Source organism: Delphinus delphis, chromosome 17 (genome assembly GCF_949987515.2).
Source record: "Delphinus delphis chromosome 17, mDelDel1.2, whole genome shotgun sequence".
In the NCBI taxonomy this organism is placed as follows: Eukaryota; Metazoa; Chordata; class Mammalia; order Artiodactyla; family Delphinidae; genus Delphinus; species Delphinus delphis.
In genome coordinates, this window is record NC_082699.1 from 62,285,812 (window position 1) to 62,313,566 (window position 27,755).

Below are 27,755 nucleotides of genomic sequence, written 5' to 3' on the forward strand. Positions count from 1 at the left end.
GGAATACATCTCTATCTATCTAAATATATCTTTGTATACTTCATGTTTCAAAATAAAGTTTAAACTATGATCAACTACAAAAAATGCTGTTGACAGGTCAGGCAAGATGAAGAGTAAGAACTGATACTTGGATCTTACAGGGAGGTCCCGCCCCCAACAGGTTTTTAACAAGAATGGAATAAGGGATCCTCAGTAAAAAAGAGATCCTTAAAACAGCCCAGGGCTTCCCTGGTGGCGCAGTGGTTTAGAATCTGCCTGCCAATGCACGGGACACAGGTTCGAGCCCTGGTCCCGGAAGATCCCACATGCCGTGGAGCAACTAAGCCCGTGCGCCACAACTATTGAGCCTGTGCTCTAGAACCCGTGAGCCACAACTACTGAGCCCACATGCCACAACTACTGAAGCCCACGTGCCTAGGGCCTGTGCTCCACAGCAAGAGAAGCCACCGCAATGAGAAGCCCACGCACCGCAAGAAAGAGTAGCCCCCATTCGCCACAGCTAGAGAAAGCCTGCGCGCAGCAACAAAGACCCAACACAACCAAAAATAAAAAAAAAATAAAAAAAACAGCCCAGTCAAACATCTTCAAAATTCTATCCTGACATGAAAACTGTGATTACCAACAACAGGTCTAAAATGATACTCACTCAGTTGATGGTACACAGGCTTATGCAATCCTTGAAGTTTAACTGATGCCAGGGCAGCAAGTTTGCCAGGGGGCTGCATTTTCCCATCTAAGAGATACCAAACTCGAGCAAAAGTGGCCCATTGCTTGAAAAGACAGAAGAGGAAACAAAGAAAATTCTAATTAAATGGAAACAGCTGAGTTTGCTATTATATACCATCACACATAATCTACAGTTAACATCAATAATTATTATGAAAAAAGATCCTATCACTAAATAATTTTTTTGTTTTGTTCTCATTTCTATCTCTGGAAAAGGGGGATCTGTTCTCATTACTCTGCAAAGATTAACACAGTGATCTTTCCTGCTTGCTTTTCTATTAGCAATATGGGTTATGCTCTTTTTAAAAACATTCCAAAGATATTATTTCCCTTTACATTATGACTTATATTTTTTGTACCGCATAGAATAGAATCTGGAGGGGTCACAAAAAGCTCTTATGAAAGTAGAAGTTGTTTATGAAGGTCTTCAAAAATATTTTGAGATTGGAAGGTACATTAACATTGAAAGATGAGTGGCCAATTATGAACTGAAGACTATTCAGGAGTTTAATTCCAAGGGAGCGTTAAATAGCAGAATGTAGCTGGAAAAGCATAGATGGATGACGTTGAATAAACTTAAATTTTAAAACACTGCCTTAGATAGACATCTTAGGCTGGCTCAGGACTAAACCGCTGTCTTTGTGTCCATCACTGCCTTCAAACTCTAAGAAAAGCACAGGCCAGAAAGATCTTGATCAGATGCTTTCTCTATGGATATACACAAGCAGCCAAACAGTGCTGGAAAAAGTACAACTAGGCTCTCTGGTTTTATCTTAAATTTAATTATCACAAATTTCAAATCAGCTTATAAAACTGCTTACCAATCTGCTGTTTTCCTGTTCTCATTCTTCTAGTCTCTACCCCATTCCCCTTTTATATCTTTTGTCAAGTTTATTTCATATATTTTGATGCCATTGTAAATGGTATTGTATTTTTAATTTAAATTTCTGATTGTTGCTAGTACATAGAAATGCACTACATTTTTGTATTTTGGTCTTGTATCCTGCAACCTTGCTAAACTCATTTATCAGTTCTAGTAACTTTTTGTAAATTCCAGTTTTTACATAGATGATCATGTCCTTTGCAAATAAGCTTCTAGCCCATACTTTCCCTCTCTCAGCTTATGAACTAAAAAAAAAAAAAAATTCAATTCAATTGTCTACAGGACAATCTTGTTTCTTCAATAAACTGTAAGAAAAAAAGACAGGAAAAGGAACCTATTATTAAGAGAGACATAAAAAAAAATAGCAACTTATTGCTACTTTGGATCCTAATCCAAAGGAAGAAACCATAAAAATATTACATATTTATATAATATACATGATATGTGTGAGAAAATTGGAAACTTGAACACATACTGGATATTTGATGATACTAAGGAATTGCTGTTAAATTTCCATTTAGCTTTGATAAATGGTAATGGGATTTTTAAAAAAATCCTTACCTTGTAAAGAACATATTGAAATATTTACTGATGAAATAATATGAGTCTGAGATTTACCTCAAATTCATAAGTAAGAGAAATAAATGAATGGGGGTACAGATTAAATGATATTGGCTGTGAGATTTTGAAATTGGGTGATATCTACTTTTATGTATGATTAAAATTATCCATAAAAAAAACAAACTCCTGACCTCCCTTCCCTACCAGCGACTGCCTCATTTCTTTCCTCTTCTTTGTAGCAAACTCTTGCAAAGAGTTGTCTTTACTTTAATTTGTCTCTCCTCATTCTCTCTTCAACCTACTCCACCCTGGCTTTTATCTTCCCACACCATCACCAGCACACTACTGCCTGCCAAGTTTACCATGACCTTCACATTACTAAATCCACTGGTCAATTCTAAGTCTTTGACACAGTTGATCATTCCCCTCTCCCGGGTATTCTTTCTTCACTTGATTTCCAGGACACCATCCTCTATTGCTTTGTTTTGTTTTGTTTTCCTATCATGCTAGTTCTCTCTTTCTCTTGCCTCTGAAATGTTGAAATGTTCCAGAACTGTTCTTGGTCCTCCTCTCTTCTCTTTACACATTTCCACACAGGCTTCATCCAGACCCATAACTTTAAATGCCATTTGTATGTTTATGATTCCCTAATTTACATCTCCAGCCTGGACCTCTTTCCTGAACTCTACACTTGCATTCAATTGCCCACCTGGCATATACACTACAGTGCTTCTTAAACCATATGCAGCAGAAGACTAGTTTTTCCCCAATCCACTGCAGACCAATACCTGATAGAAAAAACAAAACAAAACTTTTGATAAAACAATTACAATACTGCCACAATGTCAAATTGCTACAGTTTTGTTGCGGAGCACTGGCTCCAGACGCGCAGGCTCAGCGGCCATGGCTCACAGGCCCAGCCGCTCCGCGGCATGTGGGATCTTCCCGGACCGGGGCACGAACCCGTGTCCCCTGCATCGATAGGCGGACTCTCAACCACTGCGCCACCAGGGAAGCCCTGCTACAGTTTTTTAATGTTTAATTTTACTTCCTGTATTTACCTCATTAGGGACAGGTAACAAACAGTCCAAGGAAGGAATCACACTTGGAGCAGGACTAGACTAAGAGGCGGCTTAGACCAACTCCTGCTCTTCCTCCTGAAATCTGCTTCAATCTCAGCCTTGCCTATCTCAGTTGATGGAACGTTCTTCCGGTTGTTGAAACAAAAAACCCTGGAATAATCCTTGTTTTTTCTTTTGCTGTCGGCGCACATACAGTCCTGCAGGAAATCCTGTTGGCTCCACCTTAAAACGGAACGTGACCACTTTTCAATACTACACAGTTACTAAGTCTGGTTTGTGCCACCATCATGTCTAGCCGGGATTATTTCAATAGCCTCCAAACAGATTCTTTGGTTCTCTTCTCCACCAATCCCCATCTCTGTACAGTCTACTCTCGACTCAGCAGTCGGAATGCTCCTTTTAACACTTAAGCGAGATCATGTTACTCCCCTTATTTTGCTCAGTAAATCAAACTCTTACAATAGTCTACAATGCCCTATATGATCCAGCTTATTACCTCTCTGACCTTCCCTCCTTCTTCCCGAGGCGGGGGGGGGGGGGGGGGGGGGGAGAAACACGAGAGGGGTTGGCTGAAAAGGGGAGGGTAGGAGTACCAAGAAAACGACAGCAAGTGGTGGTCAGAATCACCACCCTTTGTGCTTCACCGAAGCATCTCCTGGCCCAAGGACCCGGCTTCCCATCCTACTCAGCTTCACTAAATCCGACCTCCTTCTGTCAGCGTAATGAATGCCATCGAGCTACAAGAGTCCGATCTCACCTGGGGCGCCCTAGAAAAACTCGACATGTTTCCCCAGTAGCAGGACAGTCCTTTTTCCAGGATCCAAGACCTGTCCCGCAGCATCAAGGGCCCGGCGGGAAACGCATGCAGCCGAACATGTCGGATCCTGGACAAGCCAGCACTCGTCTGCTTCTCTGCTTTTCCTGCATCTCCTCCAATCTTGCCACCGTAGCAGCTTCGTCATGAAGGGAGGAAATGATCTAGTTATTGAGAGAATAACCCCCGAAAGTAACTCGCTTGCTGGAAAAGCTGCGGAAAACCAATGGAGGGCACACAGTTTCCAGCCGACCTAAGTAGAAGGAACCGGAAGTGCGTCAGTAGCGCGGGCCTGTTTGGATGTGGAAGCAGAGACCTGAAACGGGGCCTCAGCCCTGAGAGATGGATCGGTACCTACTCCTAGTGATCTGGGAGGAAGAAAAAGTCCCGTCGGTGGCGAGTGCGGTGGCGGAGCATGGGCCAGGGGCTTCGTCCTCTGAGGGTACCGAGAAACAGCCAGGTAAGCGCTGGGCTGAGAAAGAGCGGGAACGGCTTGCAGGGAGGAGAAAAAAATTGTGATCAAGTTCTGCCGGAGTGACCTGTATGGAGTTGTCCCAGGAAGCTGTGATTCTATCTGGGATCGACCTGGTAAGGGCTGATAAAAATATTTTCTCCGTAGAAAAAATAGGGACAAAATTGTGGATGTAAGATTCCAGCGCTCATAAGTTTCCGACACAGTAAATATTTAACTGTATAAATTCCCTACGCCTTGGAAATGGAATTTCTGTTCTTTGGACATATATGCATTCAATAGGTAGTTCTGCCTCCTGTGTTCCAAATGCAGGTAATACAGAAAGGAACAAGATGGAAAAGGATCTTACTCTCCTAGAGTTTACATCCTAACGGGAGGAGACGTTCCACACGTAAACTAAGTTAAAAAACAAATTATAGGGCTTCCCTGGTGGCGCAGTGGTTGGGGGTCCGCCTGCCGATGCAGGGGACGCGGGTTCGTGCCCCGGTGCGGGAGAGTCCCGCATGCCGCGGAGCGGCTGGGCCCGTAGGCCATGGCCGCTGGGCCTGCGCGTCCGGAGCCTGTGCTCCGCGGCGGGAGTGGGCCGCAGCGGTGAGAGGCCCGCGTACCGCAAAAAAAACAAAACAAATCATAAATTTAAGACAATTACGACCGTTTGAGAATGCACAGCTTTTTGGTGCTCCTGTCTAGAATCTGTATTGCATTTTTTTTTAAGTTTTTTTTTCTTTTTTGCGGTATGCGGGCCTCTCACTGTTGTGGCCTCTCCCATTGCGGAGCACAGGCTCCGGACGCACAGGCTCAGCGGCCATGGCTCACGGGCCCAGCCGCTCTGCGGCATGTGGGATCTTCCCGGACCGGGGCACGAACCCGCGTCCCCTTCATCAGCAGGCAGACTCTCAAACACTGTGCCACCAGGGAAGCCCTGTATTGCATTTTATTTAGCTTGTTTTGATAAAGCGGCGCTTTGAGGAGGAAGTGTATGGGGTTGTGTACAGAGTATTGTAACAGGATTTTCCTTCTCCGTTTAAAATTATTCTTTTGGGGGAATTTTGGATTTGTGTTAACTGGCAGGCATGTGCAAACCGGGAGCTTTACCTATTTTCTCTGCTTGCTTTAGATTTATTATATCAAAACTTGAACAGAGTGTAGTTCTTTTATGTACAATATAGTGTACTTGAGAATCTCTGATGATGAAACTGGAATAGATCTACATTGTGTAACTCTTGAACCCAGTTGACTTAGTTTGTTTTTTTCTTTTTCAGACTTAAGAGCAGCAAATGTTTATCACCTCCTGAAAAGAAGCATTAATGCTTCAATTAATCCAGAAGATAGTACCTTCCCTGGTAAGTAAAACATAAACCCCTCTTTTCACTGGCACAGCATTTGCATTGGAAATAAATTTAATTAATCTCGTCACATGGGAGTCCAAGAAACACTTGTTGACTGTGTACAAGTCACTGGGATAGGGAAGCAATGAAAGAAATACAAAATGGAAAAGACGCTATCCCTCTCTTCCTGATGCTTGGATGTCATAAAGTTGTTATGAAAATTATTTTAGGGTCTCAGTTTGAGTTTTGTTCCCTTTATGAGATTTTCTTGCCCATCTTCAGCTCCATATAAGATAGAGTAATGTGGCATTATAAGGAGGATTTGTGATTTTGTCATGAGTACAAATACATCATTAATCTTATACCCATTTCCTTACCTTTTATTTTTCCATCCTTACCTCTTACTGATTCTTTTAAAAGCACTTCATAATTGTTAAACTCAGTCATCTTTTCTCCATTCTTATCTGCTTTAACTTTTTCAAAGTATTTGACTTTTTTGAAAATAAAATACTCTTTACTTTGTAAAAATCTTTTCTCCTTTGGTTTCTATTGGCATTATACAGATCCATGTATTTACATCTTTGTTAGTTATCCTCTTTTTTTCTTCCTTTTCTTGGCCTCTATCTGAGAGTGTCTTTCAGAGGCTCAGAAAAAAGGAGTTATCAAAACAGGTCTAAAAGCTGAAGGAAGTTTCTGGAGATGTCAGGGAGAGTGTGCTTGTTTTGATACCTTTATAGTTCTCGTGACTGTACAATCTGTTCCTTTCTCTTTCATCAGAGAACCTGTCTCTTGGGTTTCAACTGTCACCTTTGGGAAATTATTTCTAATATCTGTATGCTACCTTAGCCAGTTTGCCAAGTGCTGGTAATACTCATTAATTTTTCAAGTTGGTATAATTTAAGCCAGTACTAGTATTGCAAGAAAGATTTTGATGGACTATGACATGTTCAATTAAGAACATGTGATTAGTTGCCTGTAAGATTGCAAAGTGAAAATATTTTGTAAAAGTTGGATACATGTGTCTGGAACTCCAAAGGAGAGTGAAGCTGGAGAAACAGATTATAGAATCATCAACATATAGATGTCAGTTCAAGCCATGAGAAAGGATGGGATTGTTTTGGATAGTGAGAATAGCAGAAAATCTTGAAATGAATCCCAGTATTTAAAGGAGCTGAACACCAGTTTTTAAAGGAATGAGAAGGAGCAGTGGGAAAGATAGGTTCCACAGAAAGCAAGTGTTTTCGGGAGAAAGTAGTCAAATGTGTCATTTTCGATTCCTTTCTTAGTCTTACGTTGAGAGGTCAAGTACCAACAGGACTAAAAACTGTTAAATTTAGAAACACATTAGTCATTGGTGACTTTGGTAAGTGTAGTTTCAGTGGCATGTTGGAGACAGAAGAACAGATTAAATTGGATTAGAAGGGGAATAGAAGAGGTAAACAGGAAATAGAGACAGTCAAGTGCAGATAGTGCTTTTAGAAAGTTTATCTTCCTGAAGAGTAAAGAAAGAGATATAGTAGTAACTGGAAAAGGTAGGTGAATTTAAAAGTGATTAAAAAAATAATTTGAAAAATACTTGTGCATATTTAAATGCTAATGGGAAGGAAATGACAGAGAAGGAGAGATTGAAGATGCAGGAAAGTCAGTGGCCTGGGGTCCTGGCAGAAGTCTGAGGGATAACCTTGATCAGAAGGGTAGTGCCTCTTACATGTAACCAGGAAGAATGAGGAAAGACCTAATGGGAATGCAGGAAGGGCAATATGTTTGCTGACAGGATGTTATGGGAGTTATAATGGCTTCTGTTTTCTTTATTTTTTTATTTTTAATTTTTAAAATAAATTTATTTATTTATTTTTGGCTATGTTGGGTCTTCGTTGCTATGCATGCGCTTTCTCTAGTTGCGGTGAGCAGGGGCTACTCTTTGTTGTCGTGCACGGGCTTCTCATTGCAGTGGCTTCTCTTGTTGCAGAGCGCGGGCTCTAGGCCCGTAGGCTTCAGTAGTTGCAGCACATGGGCTCAGTGGTTGCAGCACAGGGGCCCTAGAGTTCGCGGGCTTCAGTGGTTATGGCACGTGTGCTCAGTAGCTGTGGCTCGTGGGCTCTAGAGTGCGGGCTCAGTAGTTGTGGTGCATGGGCTTAGTTGCTCTGCGGCATGTGGGAACTTCCCAGACCAGGGCTCGAACCTGTGTCCCCTGCATTGACAGGCGTATTCTTAACCACTGCACCAGGAGGAAAGCCCGGCTTCTATTTTCTTAAGGAAGTAGGAGGTAAAGTCTTCTGAGATTTTGGCAGTAACCGGTAATAGGCACTTAGCATCATTCTTAGCTTCCATGAGTTCGGCTCAGTTATCACATTTCTCCTTCTCCCTCCTTTGAATACAAATTCTGTAGCTCTAAATTCTTCATTGCTCTTTTGATTCACACCCTGGGGTGACCCTTAATTTTGTATCTTCATGTAATATTCCAGCCTCCAAGAAGAGCATCTTCTTTATCTCTAGGCTGAAGTTACTCTTTAACTCCTCTCTCTTTGGCAAGGCTGAACCAAACCTTCATGGTGTTTGAGGAGGGAACCATTTTCCTTAAAATGACTTGCACGGTTTTGTATTACTCAAGAGTAATCGAGTGGGTGTATTTTTCAACATCTTTATAGTAGAGTTTAGTGTTTGACATGATGATTAATATAATGATGTAGATTTTGAATTGTGATGAACTAAAGCAGAGTATTCATAGCGAGTGAATAATTTTGCTCTTTAGGCAGCTTCTCCTGTTTGAATTTTTAGCAGAGATTTTTAAAGATCCATATTTTATATATATATATATATATATATATAAATTACATAACTCTCTAAGTATGTATGCTATAACATCTGCTTATTTGTGGTATGCCTTTCTTCTAATAAGTATGATTTTGTTTTCAAGGCTGTTTGGTAGGCGGTATACCAGGTTCCAGGAAGTGGTTCTTTGCAGTGCAGGCAATATGTGGATTTTATCAGGTAATATAAATAAGAAAATAGTCACTAGTGAATGTCTTTGTTAATATAAATAATTCCATGAACCCATTATTTAATGCAATCTTTTGCTATATTAGTTTTGTAGTTCTGACTGGGAAGAGATACATTTTGGTGTGGAAAAAGATGAAATTGAAGATGTTCTTCAAAGAAATATCGAAGAATGTTTGAGTGCTGTTGAGTGTTTTGAGGACGAAGATAGTAATAGCAGGGAATCATTATCCTTGGCTGAGTATGCTTATGTACTTTCTATCATGTCTTTAAAATATTTGACATTAGATAGTATTTTAGCTGTGAGAGTGAAGATTTGATACGTTAGCAGCTATCGTGAGGGAATTTTACATAATTCAAATTTTCAACTCTTTGTTTTGGAAGACAGGCAATTTGGGCCTTTTATTTGAATAAAATTCTTTAAAATGTACAAACTGGTATCTGAAAATGTTTAGCTTCTTAAGCTTGCATAATTGCAGGAATCATAAAAATTGATATTTTTATTAATATGTCACTTTCTTGAAGCAAACTTCTGCCTGATGTTATATTTCAAGAGCTTGAATAGAAACTTTATTTAAGGTTAATAACTGGCATTCAAACCACAGTATCATTTTCATTTTGCTGTTTGAGACTGAAATATATGATTTCTTCAATTTATATGTATCTTCAGCATTTCAGGCACCTTTAAAATCCATAGTTTCTGAGGTGTATGTAGATGATTGAATTCACTTTTAGGTTTTTTGAATTGTGGTACAGTATATAAGATGATCCAGGTGATGTGAGTTTTGATAATTTTTTTTTCTTCATGAAATATACCATCTCTGAACCATAATTCATTCTTGTCATTTCAGTCTTCTGTAATACTTCATTACAAAAAACTCCTTTGTTTATTTTAATATTCAAATATTATACTTCTATAAATTGCTGCAGATTTTCAAATTGTGTTTTCCTGTTTTCAAATCATATTTGTTTATACTGATTAATGAAGGGAGACATTGTAGAACCATAGAAAGGGCATTGTAACAGAGGCTAATAGAAGTGGTCTCTAATTATATAATCTTGGGCCAGTCACTTAACTTCTCTGGTGCTTTATTTTCTCATCTGTAAAGTGTTGAGATCCTTTTAGATGATTTCTAAGATGCCTTCTAGCCTTAGGGCTCTTACCATTCCATATGTTTTCTCACCACTATTAGAAGATGGCAAGTATAAAAGTGATTATTTCTAGTAAGTGACCTAATAATTATTTCCACAAGAGGGAGCTTGAAAACTATACTTTACCGTAAGGCGCCTTAAGTTTTTTAGACAATGGTGAGTTTATAATAAGGATTTAAATACCTTTATGTTATATAATAAACTATCTTGAGAAAAAAAAATTCATCATATGGGTAAAATGAATAGATTTTAAAGAATTGGAGGAGAGTATCATATTTTCCTGTCAGGGCTGTTATGTGCCATTCAGAGAAAAGCAGTAGCCTTCTTTATTAAATACTTAGTAATACCTTACTTTTAAGGTTCAGAAAAATGGTCTATTAGTTATGATTTATATTTAATATACTAGATATAATTTAGGGAGGACTTTTTTCCCCTTTTTTGTTAATGCTGTTTGTTTGTTTTGGGGGTGTGGCTAAGAACTTGGACTCAGGGTAATCCTAGCTTCCACAGCTACAGCTTATGTGGACTTTAGGTGAATTATTTAAAGTGAGGATAAAAATAGTATTATAGTAGTGCCTCATGGGATTGTCATGAGGATCAAATGAGATGATGCTGAATGCTAAGTATTTAATAGTGTATGGCACATAGATCCATTTAATTAATATTACCTATTATGATTATATGTAATGTGTGTATATATATTTTTTCCTAACCTACTGTTTTATTTTAGCCTATATGAAGAATCTGCAGAAAATTTGCATCAGTTATCAGACAAACTTCCTGCTCCTGGTAATATTTTATGACTACTTTCAATAATTTGTACCTTATCTTACTTTCTGTGAATGAGTGATAAATTCATTCTTTATGCTCGTGTTCTCACTTCTAACTTTGAAATGAAAAATAATTTTCTATATGAAGTTGTTAAAAAACATACTCTACTACTTTAATAAAGTACCTTGTTGAGACATCACAATTTTCTTAATTGTTTTCATTTACTTAGACAAAAATTAGAACTTAAGAAATTACTCATCTGTTTCCTTCTTCAGTTATTACTGAAGAAGCAGCTTTGCACTGTATATACCATTGTTTTCCACAATGTTCTATAGAACTCTACTCCCATGAGCAAATCCTGGAAAAAGAAGTTCTTTAACCTAGATCATTTGGATAACATACTTTTATGGTGTGAAGTCACTATACATATTATCAAATAGAAAGTCATGCAGTAAAAGAAGCCCTTGACTCAGCATTTTTTTACACAATCCATTTTTTTCCTATAATAGAAAGCATATTTTATGAAATACTGCATCATACTATTCTTAAAACTGTATTTTGTCTTAAATTAATCTTCCTTTGTGTGAATCAAGTAGCTGATTCATCTAAACCTTGGTACGCTTTGGCATCCACAAATACTTTTGAATACTTTTCTGAATATTTTTATTATTGGAGGTCATTTATTAGGCAGATAGTTATTGTGTCTGTTATATGTCAGGCGTTGTACTAGGAGCTGAGTATACAATGATGAGTAAAGCATATGTGATTATCATAAAGGACTTTATAGCTCACAGTCTAATCCTTATATTCAATGTTATATTTTAGTATAAAAGATCCTATATGGAAGATAACTGAATACATTGATAAACAAACGTGTCAGATTTTTATATGAAGTTCAAAATATGGAATGTACAGTTGCTATTTTGGCAAATTGGAATACTTTCATTATCAAACTTTTATTTGGTTTCTGTTTCATTTTGATTTTTCTGGTCCTTCAGTAAAATTTATCATTTTATAAAATTTAAAGTTTCATGAAGTTAACCTTCTTTCTCAGGAACCAATGATGTTGTCAGTATAATTGAGTTTTCTGAGTGCTTTATTGTTCTTTAAAAATAGAAATAATTTATTTGAACATTACAGTTTTATACTAATTCATTCCCTTTTATATAACAAAATAAAGTATAGAAGAACATAATGAATTGCACAGGTTTTTTTCCCTCTGTTCAGTACAACAATAGCATTGATGATCTCAAGAGCAATGTATAATTAACCACTGGCACATAATTGGCAAGTAATTATGATATAGTTCATTGTTTTTCTGGCATATGCTAGCTATTTCAAGGTAACATGGCTTTAAATCAAATGTGAACATTTAAAAATTTTGAACTCCTGAAGATGTATATTTTTTTGAATAATTTCAGCAATTAAAGTTAAAATCCTTCATCTTCTAAATAAACGTAAAATTCAGTTGTTCAAGGTACTGTTTTGAGACATTTCAGATCTAACATCTTTTTTTTAAAAATTTATTTTTATTTATTTATTTTTTGAACTTATTTATTTTATGTATGTATTTTTTTGGCTGCACTGGGTCTTCATTGCTGTGCATGGGCTTTCTCTAGTTGCGGCTAGCGGGGGCTACTCTTGGTTGCCGTGTGCGGACTTCTCACTGCGGTGGCCTCTCTTGTTGTGGAGCACGGGCTCTAGGCATGTGGGCTTCAGTAGTTGTGGCTCACGGGCTCTAGAATGCAGGCTCAGTAGTTGTGGCATACGGGCCTAGCTGCTCCATGGCATGTGGGATCTTCCCAGACCTGGGCTCGAACCCGCGTCCCCTGCATCGTCAGGCGGACTCCCAACCACTGCGCCACCAGGGAAGCCCCCAGATCTAACATCTTTAAAAAATTATAGTTAATCAACTATGCTCCAATATAAAATAAAAATGTTTTTAAAAAATTACAAAAATGCCTTTATCTCTTTCTAGGTAGAGCAATGATAGATATAATACTGTTGCCTTCTGACAAAGATCCACCTAAATTGAGAGACTGTTTGCCTACTGTAGGAGCATTAAAACATTTGAAGGAATGGTATTCAGCAAAAATTACCATAGCAGGAAATCATTGTGAAACGTAAGCTTCTTTGTTCATATTTGACCACTATCTGTGTTGTCCGCTTTTACAATTAACTTGCTACCCTGTTTTTAATAGACCCAGCCTTTGAAGATTTTTTAAAATGTGACAAGATAGTTTTATGTCATACTGTGATTAGAGATTTATCTGTTGAGAAGAACCTACATTTTTCTTATTTCATACTTTGTATTTCTGAGAAGTTTTAAGTTTTTAGTAACTGTTGTTGATGCTTTCTTACAACTATTATTGAGCATTAATTCTCCAAACACATTATGTGTTTTTAAACAGGTTTGTATTGTCCAGTGAACACTGTGATAAATACCATGGATACATGGATACACCAGATTTATAATGTCATATTTGTTTTTTGTTTTATGTGCAATGTAGAAATAAATATATACTGTTGTGTTTTATGACATTTTAGTAAGGATCAACTGTGTATTACAGTTTTGATCCTTAAATGAGTATTAGATTTGTTAACTTCATGATTTTCTTCACTCAGCAGTTGTTTATTGAGCACTATCTTTATGCCAAGCACAGCAATATATACTGATAATAAGAAAGTGAGATTTGATCTTTTTCATTGAAATACAGGGAGGAACAGGAATGCAAATAGTCATGATAGTCTGTGATAAGTGCTATTATGAAATTCCATACAGAACTGTGTGGGAACAATTGAGGAGAGCAGTTCTCCTTTTGAAGATAAGAATTCATTCAATCTGTGTATATGTGTGTACATATGTGTATATCTGACGTTAAAATTAATAAATAATAATTGGAAAATCTGTTCATCTGTAGTATTAAGGGTAATTACTCATAATTCAAGGGGATGTTAAGATTAAATGAACACACGATAGCAACTTCTTCAGAGACTGACTTAATGAATGTTCTATAGTATTAGTTGATAAAAGCAGCAATATAAACTTTGCATTTTTGCCTGTTTGGCTTGTAGCTAACTATAACCATTAAATCTAAGTCAAATTTAAAACCCTGTATTTAATTATCATAAACTTTTATTTATAGAAGTTGTCAGAAAATTGCCGAATACCTTTCTGCTAATATTGTGCCTTTACAAGATCTCAGAAATGCTATTGATTCAAAGGAGTTATGGAGGGGAAAGATTCAGATATGGGAAAGGAAGGTAAGTGGATTTCTGTTATCACAGTTTGCAAAGCAGGCCTTTCGACCTTATTTACAACACAGATAGTTTAAATGAATCCTAATGAAAAGGTACCATATAAAGATGTTCTAGAAAAGCACTATCTAAATAGAACTTTCTTCATTAATGGAAATGTTCTGAATTTATCCTTATACAATAGTCCACTGGCTTCATGTTGCTAGCACTTTATACTTGACTACTTCAAACACAGAGCTGAATCTTTTACTATATTTTACTTTAATTAATTTAAATTTAAATAGTGACTGTGATTGTTTTGGGCACTGCAGTTCTAGAATGTAACATTCTTTTAAAGCAGAATTTAACATTAGTTGAGTTCATGTTTATCCAAGCTGCTTTAGTTCATTGCATATGTAAACTCCTGGAAAACTGCTTAGAACATGTTTTCTTACCTATGATACCACCTTAAGTGATCAGTGCTTTCTGCTAACCAGCTGATTTTGAACAATTTTTTTTTTAACCTTATTAGACCCCAGATTTCTCAACTATAAGATGAGAATATTAGATTAAACCCCGCTAATGTTAAATTTCTATGAGGCTCCAATTCTATTTTGCGATCCCTTACCGTGAATGAATATGTTTGGTGGTTTTTATAAGCTGTGTCCATGTTGAAATCAGTGTTCCTGGTATTTTATGTGTTTCTGTCTATAGGCAAAACTAAAAGAAAGTTTCTTAATGTTTGTTTAGTATGGGAGCACGAGTAGATCGTTCTGTTCCTATAAAGATTTATTGTACTAATTACTAGACTTTTTTTTTCCTTTTCAATTCACTCTTAATTATAGTTTAATAAAACTTCTAATAAGACAACAGGAATTAACGTGGCTGGGCCCTTCTTGTTGAGTTGCATGCCAGCTCTTCTTTATCTTGGGGAAGTTAAATCTGCAGATAAATCTTCTTTGCAAGTGATTTTAGTGTAAACAAGTCATATAGCCTACAAGAAGAATGCAGGATACAATTAGCTAGGAGAATTACTTTTGTATACATTTTTTGAAATTGCATGTCTACATACAGACAGATAATGGCAGGGTTCTGTGATTCTTTTATTCTTTTATGGATAAGAAATTAAATGTCCATATCTCCCCAGGCTGCATTTAAAACTTGAAATCACTTTTTTTGGTGGAGAATAGCTTTTAGCTTAGGGGCATTATAGTGATTAAGGACATAGATTCTAGAGTTAAGATTGCCTGCATTCAAATCCTAATTCTGTTTCTTGCTAGTTTTATGTGAAATGTTAGATAATATTTAGCCTCTTGGTGCCACAGTTATCTTTATCTGTAAGACAGGTATAATAGTAGTTCCTAACTCAGATTTTTATGAGGTTTAAATTATTTAAAGCACAAAGTAACCATTCAGTAAGTGTTACCTATCATTGTCATTATCATTACTGTTAGTACCCCTATTATTACTACTTGTGCAGGAATTGATCTTTTTATCAACAGCTTATATTGAAAGCAAACTATGTGTGAGGCACTAAGGATCTAGTGGTGAATGAGACAAGCAAGTTCTATTTTTGCAGAACTTAAGACAGTAGGAAGCAGGTACTGAACAACTATATGTAAAGGGGGTTGCTTTGTTCTCTGGTTGCGGAGAATGGGCTTAGTATCCTCTTGTGGGCTAGTGAAAGGCCAAGGAGAGCTTTTCATGAAAAATTCATGTGAAAGTTGAAATACGAATGATATGTACATAAATGGAAGAACTGCGGATCAAAAATAAATTTACATATGGTTTTCCTCTCAACTTTTACATTGCAATGAGATGTATTAATCTTTGTAACTTAATTCATGATGCCTGTAACTGTGTTCTCTTCGTTTCTTTTCAGTTTGGATGTGAAATTAGTTTTCCTGAATTTTGTTTAAAGGGAGTCACACCTAAGAATTTTAGTACATCTAATTTAAAAACTTGCTTTCTTGACAAAAAGATAATACCATCAAAGGATAAGAGTATTTTGCCAAAGGTAATCTATGTTTAATTGTTTTTGCCATCATCTATTCATGAATATTTCATAAGATATGTTTGAATCTTTAATTAACATTATTAATATATGTGCTTAAGTGTGCTCACTTGCATAACTTTTACTATAATTATAATTAAGTGCTTAAATTATACTGTATTATCAGTATTGAATGTTGGCAAAACTATCATTGTTTTAAATTGTTTCAAAATGGAACGATCCTAACTTTAGATCAGTATAGGCCTGAAAACACTTTTTTTTTTTTTTTTTTTTTTGCGGTACGTGGGCCTCTCACTGTTGTGGCCTCTCTCATTGCGGAGCACAGGGTCCGGACGCCCAGGCTCAGCGGCCATGGCTCACGGGCCCAGCCGCTCCGCGGCATGTGGGATCTTCCCAGACCGGGTCACGAACCCGTGTCCCCTGCATTGGCAGGCGGACTCTCAACCACTGCACCACCAGGGAAGCCCCTGAAACCACTTTTGATTTGAACTTTACCATGTGACCTTTCTAAGACTCAGTTTGAAGGGCGTATGATACAGTGGAAAGAGAACAGGCTTTGATGTTAGGTAGACCTCGGTTTGAAACCTGACTTTGTCACCTATGAGGTATTGTCACCTTGGGTAGATTGATTAATTCATTTATGAAATGGAGATAGTAATAAACACTTATCATACAAAATTATGAGGGTTAAATGGAGTAAGAGATGAGCATCTGATATAGTACCTGACATTAGCTTCATTTACAGTTTAAGAGGTATTGATTCTTGTCCCATGTCTCCATAGATTTATTCTTAAAATGCAAGTAATTATAAAGTATAATAATTAAGAGGGGTTTGGTTCGCTTTTTTTTTCACATTGGACAAATAATATAAGAAGAAGTATTTATATAGAAGCACTTTAGAAATTCACTTTGAAGGATGCATTTCAAGAATGCACAAAACATAGTGGTCATGAAGTTGCAAGGATGTCAAATTGATGGGTAATATTTTCTGATCAAAGGGTGGTACAAAAGACATATTTCTGATGTTGACACATTTCCTAATAGTTCAGAATTACTTACTTTAAGTAACTTACCATGACCATCTTTCACAGGAATATTAAATTCTTTTCTAAAGATTATAATCATAAGATTGATGACCTCAACTTTTCTTCTTTGGTAGTACACCATTCAAGTATGAATAATGTGTCTGATTTTTGCTGCTATTGAGAGAAATTTAGGGTTCAACGTCTTAAATAAATGTAAGCCTCTCTATGCATAAACAAATACATGCATACATACATATATATAAATACACACTAGGTGTGTTGTGTATTTATGTGTACATACACATACATACACATAATCATATATGATGAAATTACTCAGCTTTCTGCAAGTTTAAAACTTTGTGTGTTTGAAGATGTGTTTGCTTTTCTTTGCCCTTCTTGTGAAGCACTCTAGCCCCAACTCTTGAATTACCTTCTTCACTAGCTCACTCTTAGTTTAGTTTTAGACTCTATCCAAAGAAATACTGAATTTCATTTCTCTGAGTGGAGCTTTCTTTGTTAATTAGTATTCTTGTTTTACTAGTTCTCTCTTTAATTACTTTAGTATTTCCTCCAAGGACTTTGTTTTGTTTTTTGTTTTTTTTTTTTAATCTCAGCATACCAAAGTTCATCCTGGAGTGTCTTTTCTTTCTCTTTCTCAGTTTCGCAGACCCTCTTCAACATCCTAGCCTCCTGGCTTATCTGTCTGTATTCCTAGAGATAAACAGGAAAAGTTGAGAACTCTTGTCCTCTGTTGCTTGCCTCTTTCTATACTCATTTTCCTCCTGTTAAAACTCTTTCCAGTTAGTAAGAAATCTCCATATCTCTCTACTCGGAAAGGTAGAATTGATATGGAAGAAATTCTTATCTTTGATAGAGAACTAAGTGTTTGTCTTGCATAATATGTAAATACGTGCTTTTTAAGACCCATTTTAAAGATTTAAACCCTGATCACTAATTTGTTCACTTTCATTTTATTTATAGTATTTAAAGTCTTACATAATTTTAATTTCTTTTTTAGGTTTTTCATTATTATGGCCCCGCTTTAGAATTTGTGCAGATGATAAAATTATCAGACCTACCTTCCTGCTATATGTCAGACATCGAATTTGAGTTGTATCCTTTTCATTTACATGTTCATTATAGATCACAATTTTTCTGTGTCAAGTAAGACTGTTTCCTGGTACCACCACATTTAAATATTTGCCCATACTTTTGTTGTTGTTTTTCTTTTTTATAATATCAGTATACTTTTCATTGCCATTGCTTTAAGAGAAATTCTACAGCTTGCAAAAAAAAGAATACTCCTTCAGGCACGATATTTATGCCTCTAAAATAGGCAGAAGACTTCCTGAAATTATTACTCATTGCTTATGGGGTAGGTAAGTGGGAGAAATGTTAGGGATCTGTGAAGAAAAACAAAATAATTTATATACTATTGGAATGTTCAGATGTTTCTCTTGCCATTGGCAGGATAGATACAAGTGCCAGTCCACTGTATCTTTTTAAATACTTAAGTAAATAAGAATGCTATCACATATGTCTGTAAACATTCAACATATTTTAGACTCTTTTTTAAGAAAATATATCTAAGAAGTTTTAGGAACAGATCTAAGAACAATATTTTATATAAAAAGAATTTGTTGTTGGCCAGAAATGAAACCCTAGTACAGTGTTCTTGAATTTTTATTCAGAAGCTCCAGTTTGTACAAATCTCTGGTTCTAATAGTTTAGAGTAATGCTATTTATAGTATCACTATTTCTTGATGTATTTTCAGAATCAGAAAAATAATTGTTCTTGGAAAGGAGTAATTGTGAGTTCCCACAGTTAAAAATTTTGATGAGTGAATTTAAGTACCTTGTGAATTGGAGAATCAAACTTATTTTAGGGAGTTGAATTATTTGACAATTACCATTTCATCATTTCTTTAACTCCTTAGTGCAGAGGACTGACAGAAAACAATACCAAACAGAATTCCAAGCTGCTGTTGGAGCAGGTTTCTTCCCTGTGTGGCAAGGTATAGAGGGTGTTTTTTTGTTTTTGTTTTGTTTTTAACATTTACAGATGTGTGAGAAAAGGGAATGTATTTTTTAAAATCTGTTTCTGTGTGATGATTTGGTTTCTTTAACTTAACATAAGGTTTTGGTCCTAATTCATGTTAAGATACTTTGGACTTTTCATAATAACCCCAAAGTCTTCTGCAGACATGCAGTGATGTTTTTTTTTTTTAGAAGAGATTTTCAAAAATAAGCTTCATGATGATAATTGCTTTTAGAACACATTAGATTATTGTTAACCTTCCCCTTTCACATCTGATTTCAGTTCCGTGGCAAGATATGTATATGCTTGCATTATCTTTCTCATGGTAGGATGGGTAGGTGGAGGTGAGAAAAATGTCTCAAACTTCACTAAATTATCATTTGTAAGTTTTCAGTTCTTCTTTTTTAATTTTGGTGATGTTTAGAAGATTTTCAGCTATTTGACTAGTTTATATATATATATATATATAAAACATATATAATGATATGGTAGAATTGGTATATTTAAAAAAATTTTTAACTACAACATAAAGAATTTTAAGTGGAATCATATAAAGTCAAGTACAGTTTTCAATGGGAAAAACTAAAATTTTCTTTCTGGTTATTTGCTCAACTACCTTGTTTCTATGAAAACAATTTTTAATGCACAAAATGTTCATTGGCAATATTTGCATAACATTTTCTTATTATTTTAACAACAAGTACTCAATTATCAAATAGTCCTGCAGGGAGAAAAATGATTGTTATAATTATGGTTTCCCCATGGCACTATTAATCAAATCTTGGTTATAGTTCCCTTAGAAAATTGATGTAGTAAAGAAAATATGATTTTGGCCTTAAGATGCTTGGCTATATAATAACTTAAAATTTTGACTTGCAGCCTCAAAATTTTGACTTGCAGCAGTGTATCAGAGTATTTATTTGATGAAATGGCCTTTAAAGGAACAGTCTGAAGATAATGTTAGCCTGTTTTTTCACCTCTGAAGTACCCAATGTGCTACATTTTGAAATTTAAAATTTCTTTTTTTGTTTATTCAACATTAGTTCTACCTTATGCATTGTATTAGATATTAGGGCTCCAATGATGGATTGTACAGATGAAGACTCTGCCCTCATGGAACTTACATTTTGGTAGGAAAAATAGAAAATAAGAGCTATGAAGAAAATAAGCAGGCTGAGATAGGGTAGTAGGGTGGATGGTGTACTTTAAACAGGCTAATAAGATCGTACATCTCTACAGAAATTTGCACACAGAAGTCTTGTGAAGTGGTATAGTTAAAAAAAAAAAAAACAGAAGAAGAAAAAGCACTAAGAATAAAAACAAACAAACAACTCTGTTCATATTTTAACCCAAGTAGCTAAATAGTTCACTATGTAACCCTATCCAGGAAATGAGAATGTCATTTATCATTAATCATCTCACCTATATTATCAAATAAGGGAGGGAGGGAATATGATATAGTAGAAAGTCTCAAGTAAAAGAACGTGTACTTTAGAAAACTTTGATTTAAGTCCTAGCTCTGCCACTCACTGGTTTATAGCTTTTTAAATTGTGAACTGGAAATAATAATTCCTGTTTTGCCTATTTCAAAAAGTTGTAATGAAAGCCAAATTGGAATATATTTTATAAACTGTACAGTATGATACAGATGATGGTTGCTATCTAATTCTTGTCTTTGAAGTTTATGTGGCCCAAATGATAGACACACTTAAGTGAAACATTTTCCTGAAATTTATAAAGCACTAGATATCCTCTAGATATTTTGAAGTTATGATGAAATTTTTAGGAATTAGTTTTATAGGTAATGTTTCAAGTCAAAATCAGACATATACCTATAATTTAACTCGGTTATAAAATAATTCTTAACCCATCTAGATATTGAAGATAGGCAACTCTAATCCTAGAAGAAAGCTAAACTATTGATATCTATTAATATAGTATTTTCAATTGTTTTATTTTAAATTTGTTGCTTCTCGGACAATGACTGAAATATTGGACTACACTTTATCAGTCGGGGACAAATAAATAGAACTTTAAATATATGTTCCTACTTTAATTCAGCAAAGGGATAACTTTTAGAAACATACATTATGTAATTTGGCTAAATCTCTAAATGTGAAGCAGTTCACTGTCCTTTTACACTGTGTCATAGTTAGTCTTTTACATTTTTGAAAAAAAAATTGAATTCCACGTCATTCCTTGAAATAATCCCAGTGCTTTATAACATGGTTTTCATTTATTTATTCAACTTTTCTTTTTGTTTTTTGGACTGCCTGCCAGTTGCTTGTTGCAACTGGAGAGAATAAAGTGGACAAGTTCCCTCCTTGGGAAGCTGTCAAAGTGCTTAAATTCTAGTGCTTTATGTGATCCTAAGTCAACTTTTGAGCTTAAAAAAGATGTTTGATTAGCCTCAGAATAAAAATAAAAGCCTTTTAGAAGAAAACTTATTTTATTAGATTAGAAAAGGCAAAATAGGGTTGTTAGGGAATCATGATGTCTATTAATCACATGGACAGGGAATATTTTTATTAAAGAGGAGAATTTATAAGGCTAAAAACATGATTGCCATAGTGCCTGCTTGTTTGGGGGTTTGCCTGCTGAAAAGATTGAATCAAAGTTTTGAAACTTGGGTTTGAAATGTTATTTGGCTGTTAAATTTTGGAATAGAATGTTAACATAAAAGGATTATCCTCAAGTCTCTCAAAGTATATCTAATGATTAGTGTATGAGTGAGAACAAGTTATCAGAATCCAAGTTTGTTGTGACTGTAGTGTAAACTATTGACATAAATTTATTTTGTAGGGAATTATAGCTTATGGGATTTAGAAAAGTTTATTTTCATATTTGTAGCAAATGTTTAATCAAAAATAGGCTGTCTCAGAAATGTGGTCACTTCCTTTGCTGATGGGTCAGGACACATTTATGTCAGGCTATAAATTATGCAATGAACTGCATTTAGTATCTTTACATTGTTAAGCTGTAACTATAATTGTAACAGTTTTATAATAGTTAAGCTATAATTGAGCCCTGATCTGGCATACTCACATTACAGCTTTGTCACCCTTTGGGCCAGACAGTTTTGTTATGCATTTTGGTCTAAGAAGTCTTACTTAAGCAAGAAGGAAGAACTAGGACTTAGTGTTTAGGAAATTAAATATATATCTTTTATAGTTAATGATTATTTTCCATTCCTAAATATTTTTATTTTTAATATCTAATGCTTGACTATGTAAAATACATTTGACTTAAAATAAAAAGGTTATGGCTATAATAATCAAGAAAAATAAGCATATTTAATTTTACCTTCCTTGTTTTACTCCCGATAGACTTATTTTCATATTCGTTAGTTAAGAATACGTAAGTAAAAATAATAAATAGCAACTAAAAGTATTAATTAACTTTGTGTCACATATCTCATGTAACCCTTCTATCTACATAGGACAGTTAAAAGTGATTTTGCATTAGATTTGAGATTGATAGCAAATGCCTTGCCTAAATTTCCCCAAAAGTAAAAAAAAAAAACAACAAAAAATGTATTTATTGGGATGTGCTGATTTTGTAGCTTACATTTCTAAAATAACAGGCAAAATACAGCTTTCAAGGTTGCAGTTTGTTTTATTCAGTGCTTAACCAAACTGAGAATTTACCTAAATATATTATGGTGGGTTTGGGGGGACAAATATTTAACAAACCTCTGTGTGCCCAGCACTGGGAATACAAAGATGAATAAGTTGAGTTTGCTCATCAATCAGTTAGAAGCTGCTGTATGTTTTCTGGCATATGATTCATGGTTTCTCTAAATTTTATACCTACTAGCATTAAATCTCTGATATCTAGCAACAAAAGTTTTGAAATTGCCTTTAGATTCTAATTTTGAAGCCAGACCAATAATCCATCCAGTCAAAAGTTTATAAAAGTATAACTCGGTATGACAAAATCTTTTGAGGTTAGAATTCGTGACCTCTCATTGATTTGCAGATATACGAAGAAATTATACCCACAACCTAAACTTAAACATTGTGAATACGGTTTTCAGAGATACATGACTCAGTGGAAGTAAAACGGATACCTGTAACTTTGAATCCTTTCTCTGTTTTCTGGCTTTTTTTTTTTTTGGTGGAGGTAGGGCAGTGTTCTTGTTTTTTTCTTTTTTTAGTTTTTATAGTGGAATTCTTGGGAAAGAATGTGACTAAATACGTGTTATGTAGGTGGAATATGAGTGGAAAATTGTCAGATGACGCTATTTTAGAGTTGATTTCATTGTGCATTCACTAAAAATATGTTCTGTTTTATCCAGGTTGGTGCTCTTTTTGTATTGCCATGTACCATTAGTAGCATACTTACTCCTCCTCCCAGCCAGCTCAGTTCAAGAAAATGGAAGGAATATATAGCTAGAAAGCCTAAGACAATCAGTGGTAAGTAGTAAATTTTTAAGTTTTAATGGTGCCACATAAATAATGTATTTATCAACTTTGAAATGGAGATAACATTTCTTTATGAGAAAATATATTATTACTACTGATTAAGAGGACCCGTATCATTTTAAGATGTTTTTCCTATCAACCTACTGCAACAGAAAGTATATACAACGTTATTCATTCATAAAATATCAGTGTTCTAAAGGCAGAAATTTTGGTTAATTAGATAGTTAATTATATTAAACATGGGTTTCTTAGAGACATTTCAGGAATAAAATTTATGGAAATAGATTAATTTATTATATGGTTATATTAAAAAAACAAACTTGTGATTACAATTTTCTGTAGAATTTATTTAACAGCTTTTTATATGCTATGCAGTATTCTAAGTACTTTAGAAATCTTGATTCATTTAATTTTTGTAATAACGTTATAAACCTAAAATAACCTTATAAACATTTAACAGGTGAGGAAATTGGGACTTGGAGAAGTTACAGAGCTATTAACTGGCAGAAACAGGATGTGAACCAAGATTCTGCCAATTAATAGCTCTAACATCTCCAAGGGTTTGAACCCAGGCACTCTGCTCTTAACCCCTGCACTGTGTTGCCTCTCTAATAATCTATTACATTCAAGATGTCATTAATTTCTATTATAAAATCAGATTATTTAGATCCAATCTCTAATACTTCATTAAGTAATTGCAGGTCAAAATGTTAGCTACTTGTCCAAAGTCACATAGCTAAAGTGTGTTCCTTCGTACTTTGTTTCAGTGTTTTCTGTTTTAATTGGACGATGATTTGTTTAGTTTAATTCTGAGCTTATACTTAGTTTTTGTGACCTGTGATATTATGGGACTAAGAACTGGAATTGAAATGTATCTACCCAGATTGTAATCTCTAGAAGTATTCTAGAACCTTAGAATTCTGAGGAATACAATTTTAAAATCAGCGGTTTACACAGTACTTTATAGGAAATAGGTGAGATACTAAAATTCATTTTAGCAAGTGTTGAATCTGAAATGTAGATAATATCTATGTGGAAATTTAAAGTTAGTGTTTGAAGTTTAGATGTGTATCTCTAGAGGGTGGTCAGGGCAGGAGATTTAGATTTTTAGTTTACCAGCTCTTTTGTTTATCTGTTTTACAGCAAATCACCCTAAAACTAAGTGGCTTAAAAGAACAAACACTTTATTTGCTCATACTTCTGTGTTTGAGCTAGGTTCAGCTGGGCAGTTCTTCTGCCAGTCTTACCAGTGGTCACTGATATGTGGCTGCGGTGAACTTGTGGATTGTTTGGAGGATGGGCTCAGATGGGATGCAGGAACAGCTGTCTTTCTCTCTCCATGTAGTCTCAACGCCTTTTCCTTGCCACGTGCTTTTTTCTTGTAATCTCTGGAGCAGGTTAGCTGGAATTTTTTACATGGCTACTCAAGATTCCAAAATGAAGAAAAATTGAGGTGACAAGGACTTTTTAAGGCTTATTCCCAAAACTGGCCAAGTGTCACTTCTGCTGTATTCTTATTTAAAGCTACTCACAAGAATGGGCCAGATTCAAGAGGGAGGTGACTATACAAGGGTCTGAATACTGGGAAGCCCCCAGTGTAAAAGTCCACCGCGGGTGTATAAAGGTGATAGTGGAAACAGGAGTGGTTGGGAAAAAACACATAGACAACATGGCTAAAGAAGAGAGCCAAGGATAGGACCTTTAGAAATACCTGAATTTAAGGTAAAGTGGAGGAAAAGTTAGAAAATGGTTTAGTAAATGGTAGTTGGAAGACCCTAAAGAGTTATAATCATTAACATCAATATCAAAATACCATTTATTGCATAATATAGAGTATTGTGCAAAGTGTGGGAAATATAGGGAAGTCAAACTGGGTTCTTACACTTGAGGAATTAGAGGCATGGTCCTTTTCTTTGTAAAGTTTATAGTCAAGTGAAGAAGGCACTTTGAAAAATCATTATAAATCTCTTTATCCATCAGGGTGAAAGTAAAGTGGAGGATACTTTCAGAGTGTATGACCTAACGTAGCCTTAAGAATTCAGGAAGGCTTCCTGGAGGAAGAGACATAGTTAATGTAGTTTATTGCACTGCACTAATTCGTGAAGAACTGTGGCTTTAACCCTTCTCAGCTCACAGGGAATAAGTGTATACCTGGTGATTTTGGCAGATGCTAAAACAAAATCAGAAGTAGACTTACTGGGTGGCAGTAGAGTCAGTTTCACTGTACTACGTGAAATCACAGGATAATATCCATTTCTCAATATTACATAGGTTTACAACTTATTAACATGAATAGTAACATCTCTTAACTAAACTTGAGTGTATCCTGGACAACCCTTTATTTATTTTTCCTCTTGTAACTTTTTCTAAGATAATTTACTGATTTAGAATTTACTCTTAGTTTTTTTTTTTTTCATGACTTTCATTGCAACTTTAAGAAAATACCTTATCATGAGGCTTGATTTGATTTTTTTAAATTATCACCTCTTAAAATTTGGGGATTAGTATTAGTAACTTCTGAATAATAATTAGACATATATCACATGACCATCTTCGAAGCCAAGTTGTTGATTAAGCCATATCATTAAGGGCTGATTAAGCTGACACTTTACAATCTTCTTTTTTTTTAATCTCAGAAGTAGAAACAATCAAATTGAACAGTTGATTATTAAGTTCTATTTTACCCATAACCCTTTCTGTAGGGGAAATTATTTATCCCATTGACAGAACTTCTTTTGTAAAGAGTAGTCAAGTTTTAGCTAGTGTAAGTTTTGATGCCTCTTACATAGGAAAACGTCTTATCCCATTCATAGTGCCACTACTAATGGCCTCTCTCACTACAAAATAAGGTATTAACTATCAGCCTCCTAAATCAAAACTCTGTTTCCCCATAACCTGCTGAATCATGCCCAACTGTTCTTGGCTGTTGCCTTCCTTGTCCCCTATCCTCCAGACTAAACTTTGTACTGTTTCCTAAAACTATTCCCTGGTTTTACACTTTTATCATGTTGTTATTCATGCATTCAATCGGTCACGTTTCTATTCATGCTTTGTAGATACTATGAATCAGGTATGGTACCGCAGTCTGGGGGTTGCTGGTGAGCAAGACAGACTTGGCTCATCCTCTTCTAGAATTTATCCTGTAACATAGAAAAGAGGCACTGAGGAGGGGCTGAAACAATCCCTAAGAGATATTACATAAATAAAACAAGGTGTGCAAACATTATTATGCTACCTTTTGTGGTACAGATAACAGCTCAGATGTGTGAAGTAAGCATTTATATGTTTGTATATGCATGAAATACTCAGTTTTTCAACAGATATTTTTATTGAGCACCTACAGTATACTAGGCACTGTTTTACATGCTGGACCAGCAGTAAATTGAACAAAGAACTTGCTCTTGGGGAGCTTACATGTTAGTGGAGGTAACAGGTTTAGTTCTTGCCCCAGATAGGCATATGGCTGGGTCTCTCAGTTTCAGAAAACCTTTACTCCAAAGTCATTTTCTCATTCAGGACCTAATTTTTGCCATCCCATCTAAAATTGCAAATGGACTCTTTTCCTGACATCATCTCCATCTTCCCAGCTCTAATTTTTCTCCTTAGTGCTGATTACCATCTAATATACTAAATGTGTGTCCGTTTCTCTCACTAGAAGTGAGAAGAGACAAAGTGAAGTTTTTTTACTTTTATTCATTGCTTTATTCTCAGTGCCTGGAACAGTGCCTGACACTTAATAGGTACTCAAAAATATTTGTAAAATAATAAGTGAAATATGTAGTGTATTTCTATTTAGTAATAACCGCTGTCTGGAAAAGTAAAGAAAGACTGAATGGACTGCAATGTGAACCAAAATTTGTGCTCCAGTTTTTATCAGTTGCTTAAGTTTAATGTATCATCCCTTGATGAAATAAAGGGATGTATCAATGTATTATACATAGGACATATGTATTAGTTTGAACCTCTCTTTGTATATCAAAAATTGTTAAAATATCAGCAATTCATATGGTTTGACTTAAAATAGAAGAACAATGCCCAATTTTAAAGAATGATTTTTAAAAGTGTTTTGCAGTGAAATACCCAGAAAGTATTATGGTACTGGGAAAAGCGTAAAAGAACTATATGAACAAATGCAATTAACTAAACCTTATTACATTTCTGAAGAAAGGCTTCTATATTTAAAACTATATTGAAAAGCCAGTTGTATAATGAAAAGAGCCTGGCTCAC

The 27,755-nt window shown here is 35.3% G+C and overlaps 2 protein-coding genes across 3 annotated transcripts in view; one reads left to right on the forward strand and one right to left on the reverse strand.

Annotated features, from left to right (window-relative positions):
• Positions 1–4,093, reverse strand: part of MRPL13 (mitochondrial ribosomal protein L13) — a 35,441-nt gene extending 31,348 nt beyond the window's left edge. The window contains exons 1-2 of the mRNA XM_060035298.1: positions 4,010–4,093; positions 647–770 (exon numbers count right to left, since the gene is read on the reverse strand). Of these exons, the coding sequence (XP_059891281.1) occupies positions 647–770; positions 4,010–4,093 (208 nt within the window). The remainder of the gene's footprint in view (positions 1–646; positions 771–4,009) is intronic.
• A 288-nt stretch (positions 4,094–4,381) lies between these two features.
• MTBP (MDM2 binding protein) overlaps positions 4,382–27,755 on the forward strand; it is a 72,476-nt gene continuing 49,102 nt past the window's right edge. For both annotated transcript variants that reach the window (XM_059995128.1, XM_059995129.1), the window contains exons 1-11: positions 4,382–4,526; positions 5,801–5,881; positions 8,784–8,857; positions 8,953–9,104; positions 10,746–10,804; positions 12,765–12,909; positions 13,933–14,050; positions 15,906–16,040; positions 18,084–18,178; positions 19,008–19,080; positions 23,401–23,518. In XM_059995128.1, coding sequence (XP_059851111.1) covers positions 4,409–4,526; positions 5,801–5,881; positions 8,784–8,857; positions 8,953–9,104; positions 10,746–10,804; positions 12,765–12,909; positions 13,933–14,050; positions 15,906–16,040; positions 18,084–18,178; positions 19,008–19,080; positions 23,401–23,518 — 1,168 coding nt within the window. In that variant the 5' untranslated portion in view covers positions 4,382–4,408. The remainder of the gene's footprint in view (positions 4,527–5,800; positions 5,882–8,783; positions 8,858–8,952; positions 9,105–10,745; positions 10,805–12,764; positions 12,910–13,932; positions 14,051–15,905; positions 16,041–18,083; positions 18,179–19,007; positions 19,081–23,400; positions 23,519–27,755) is intronic.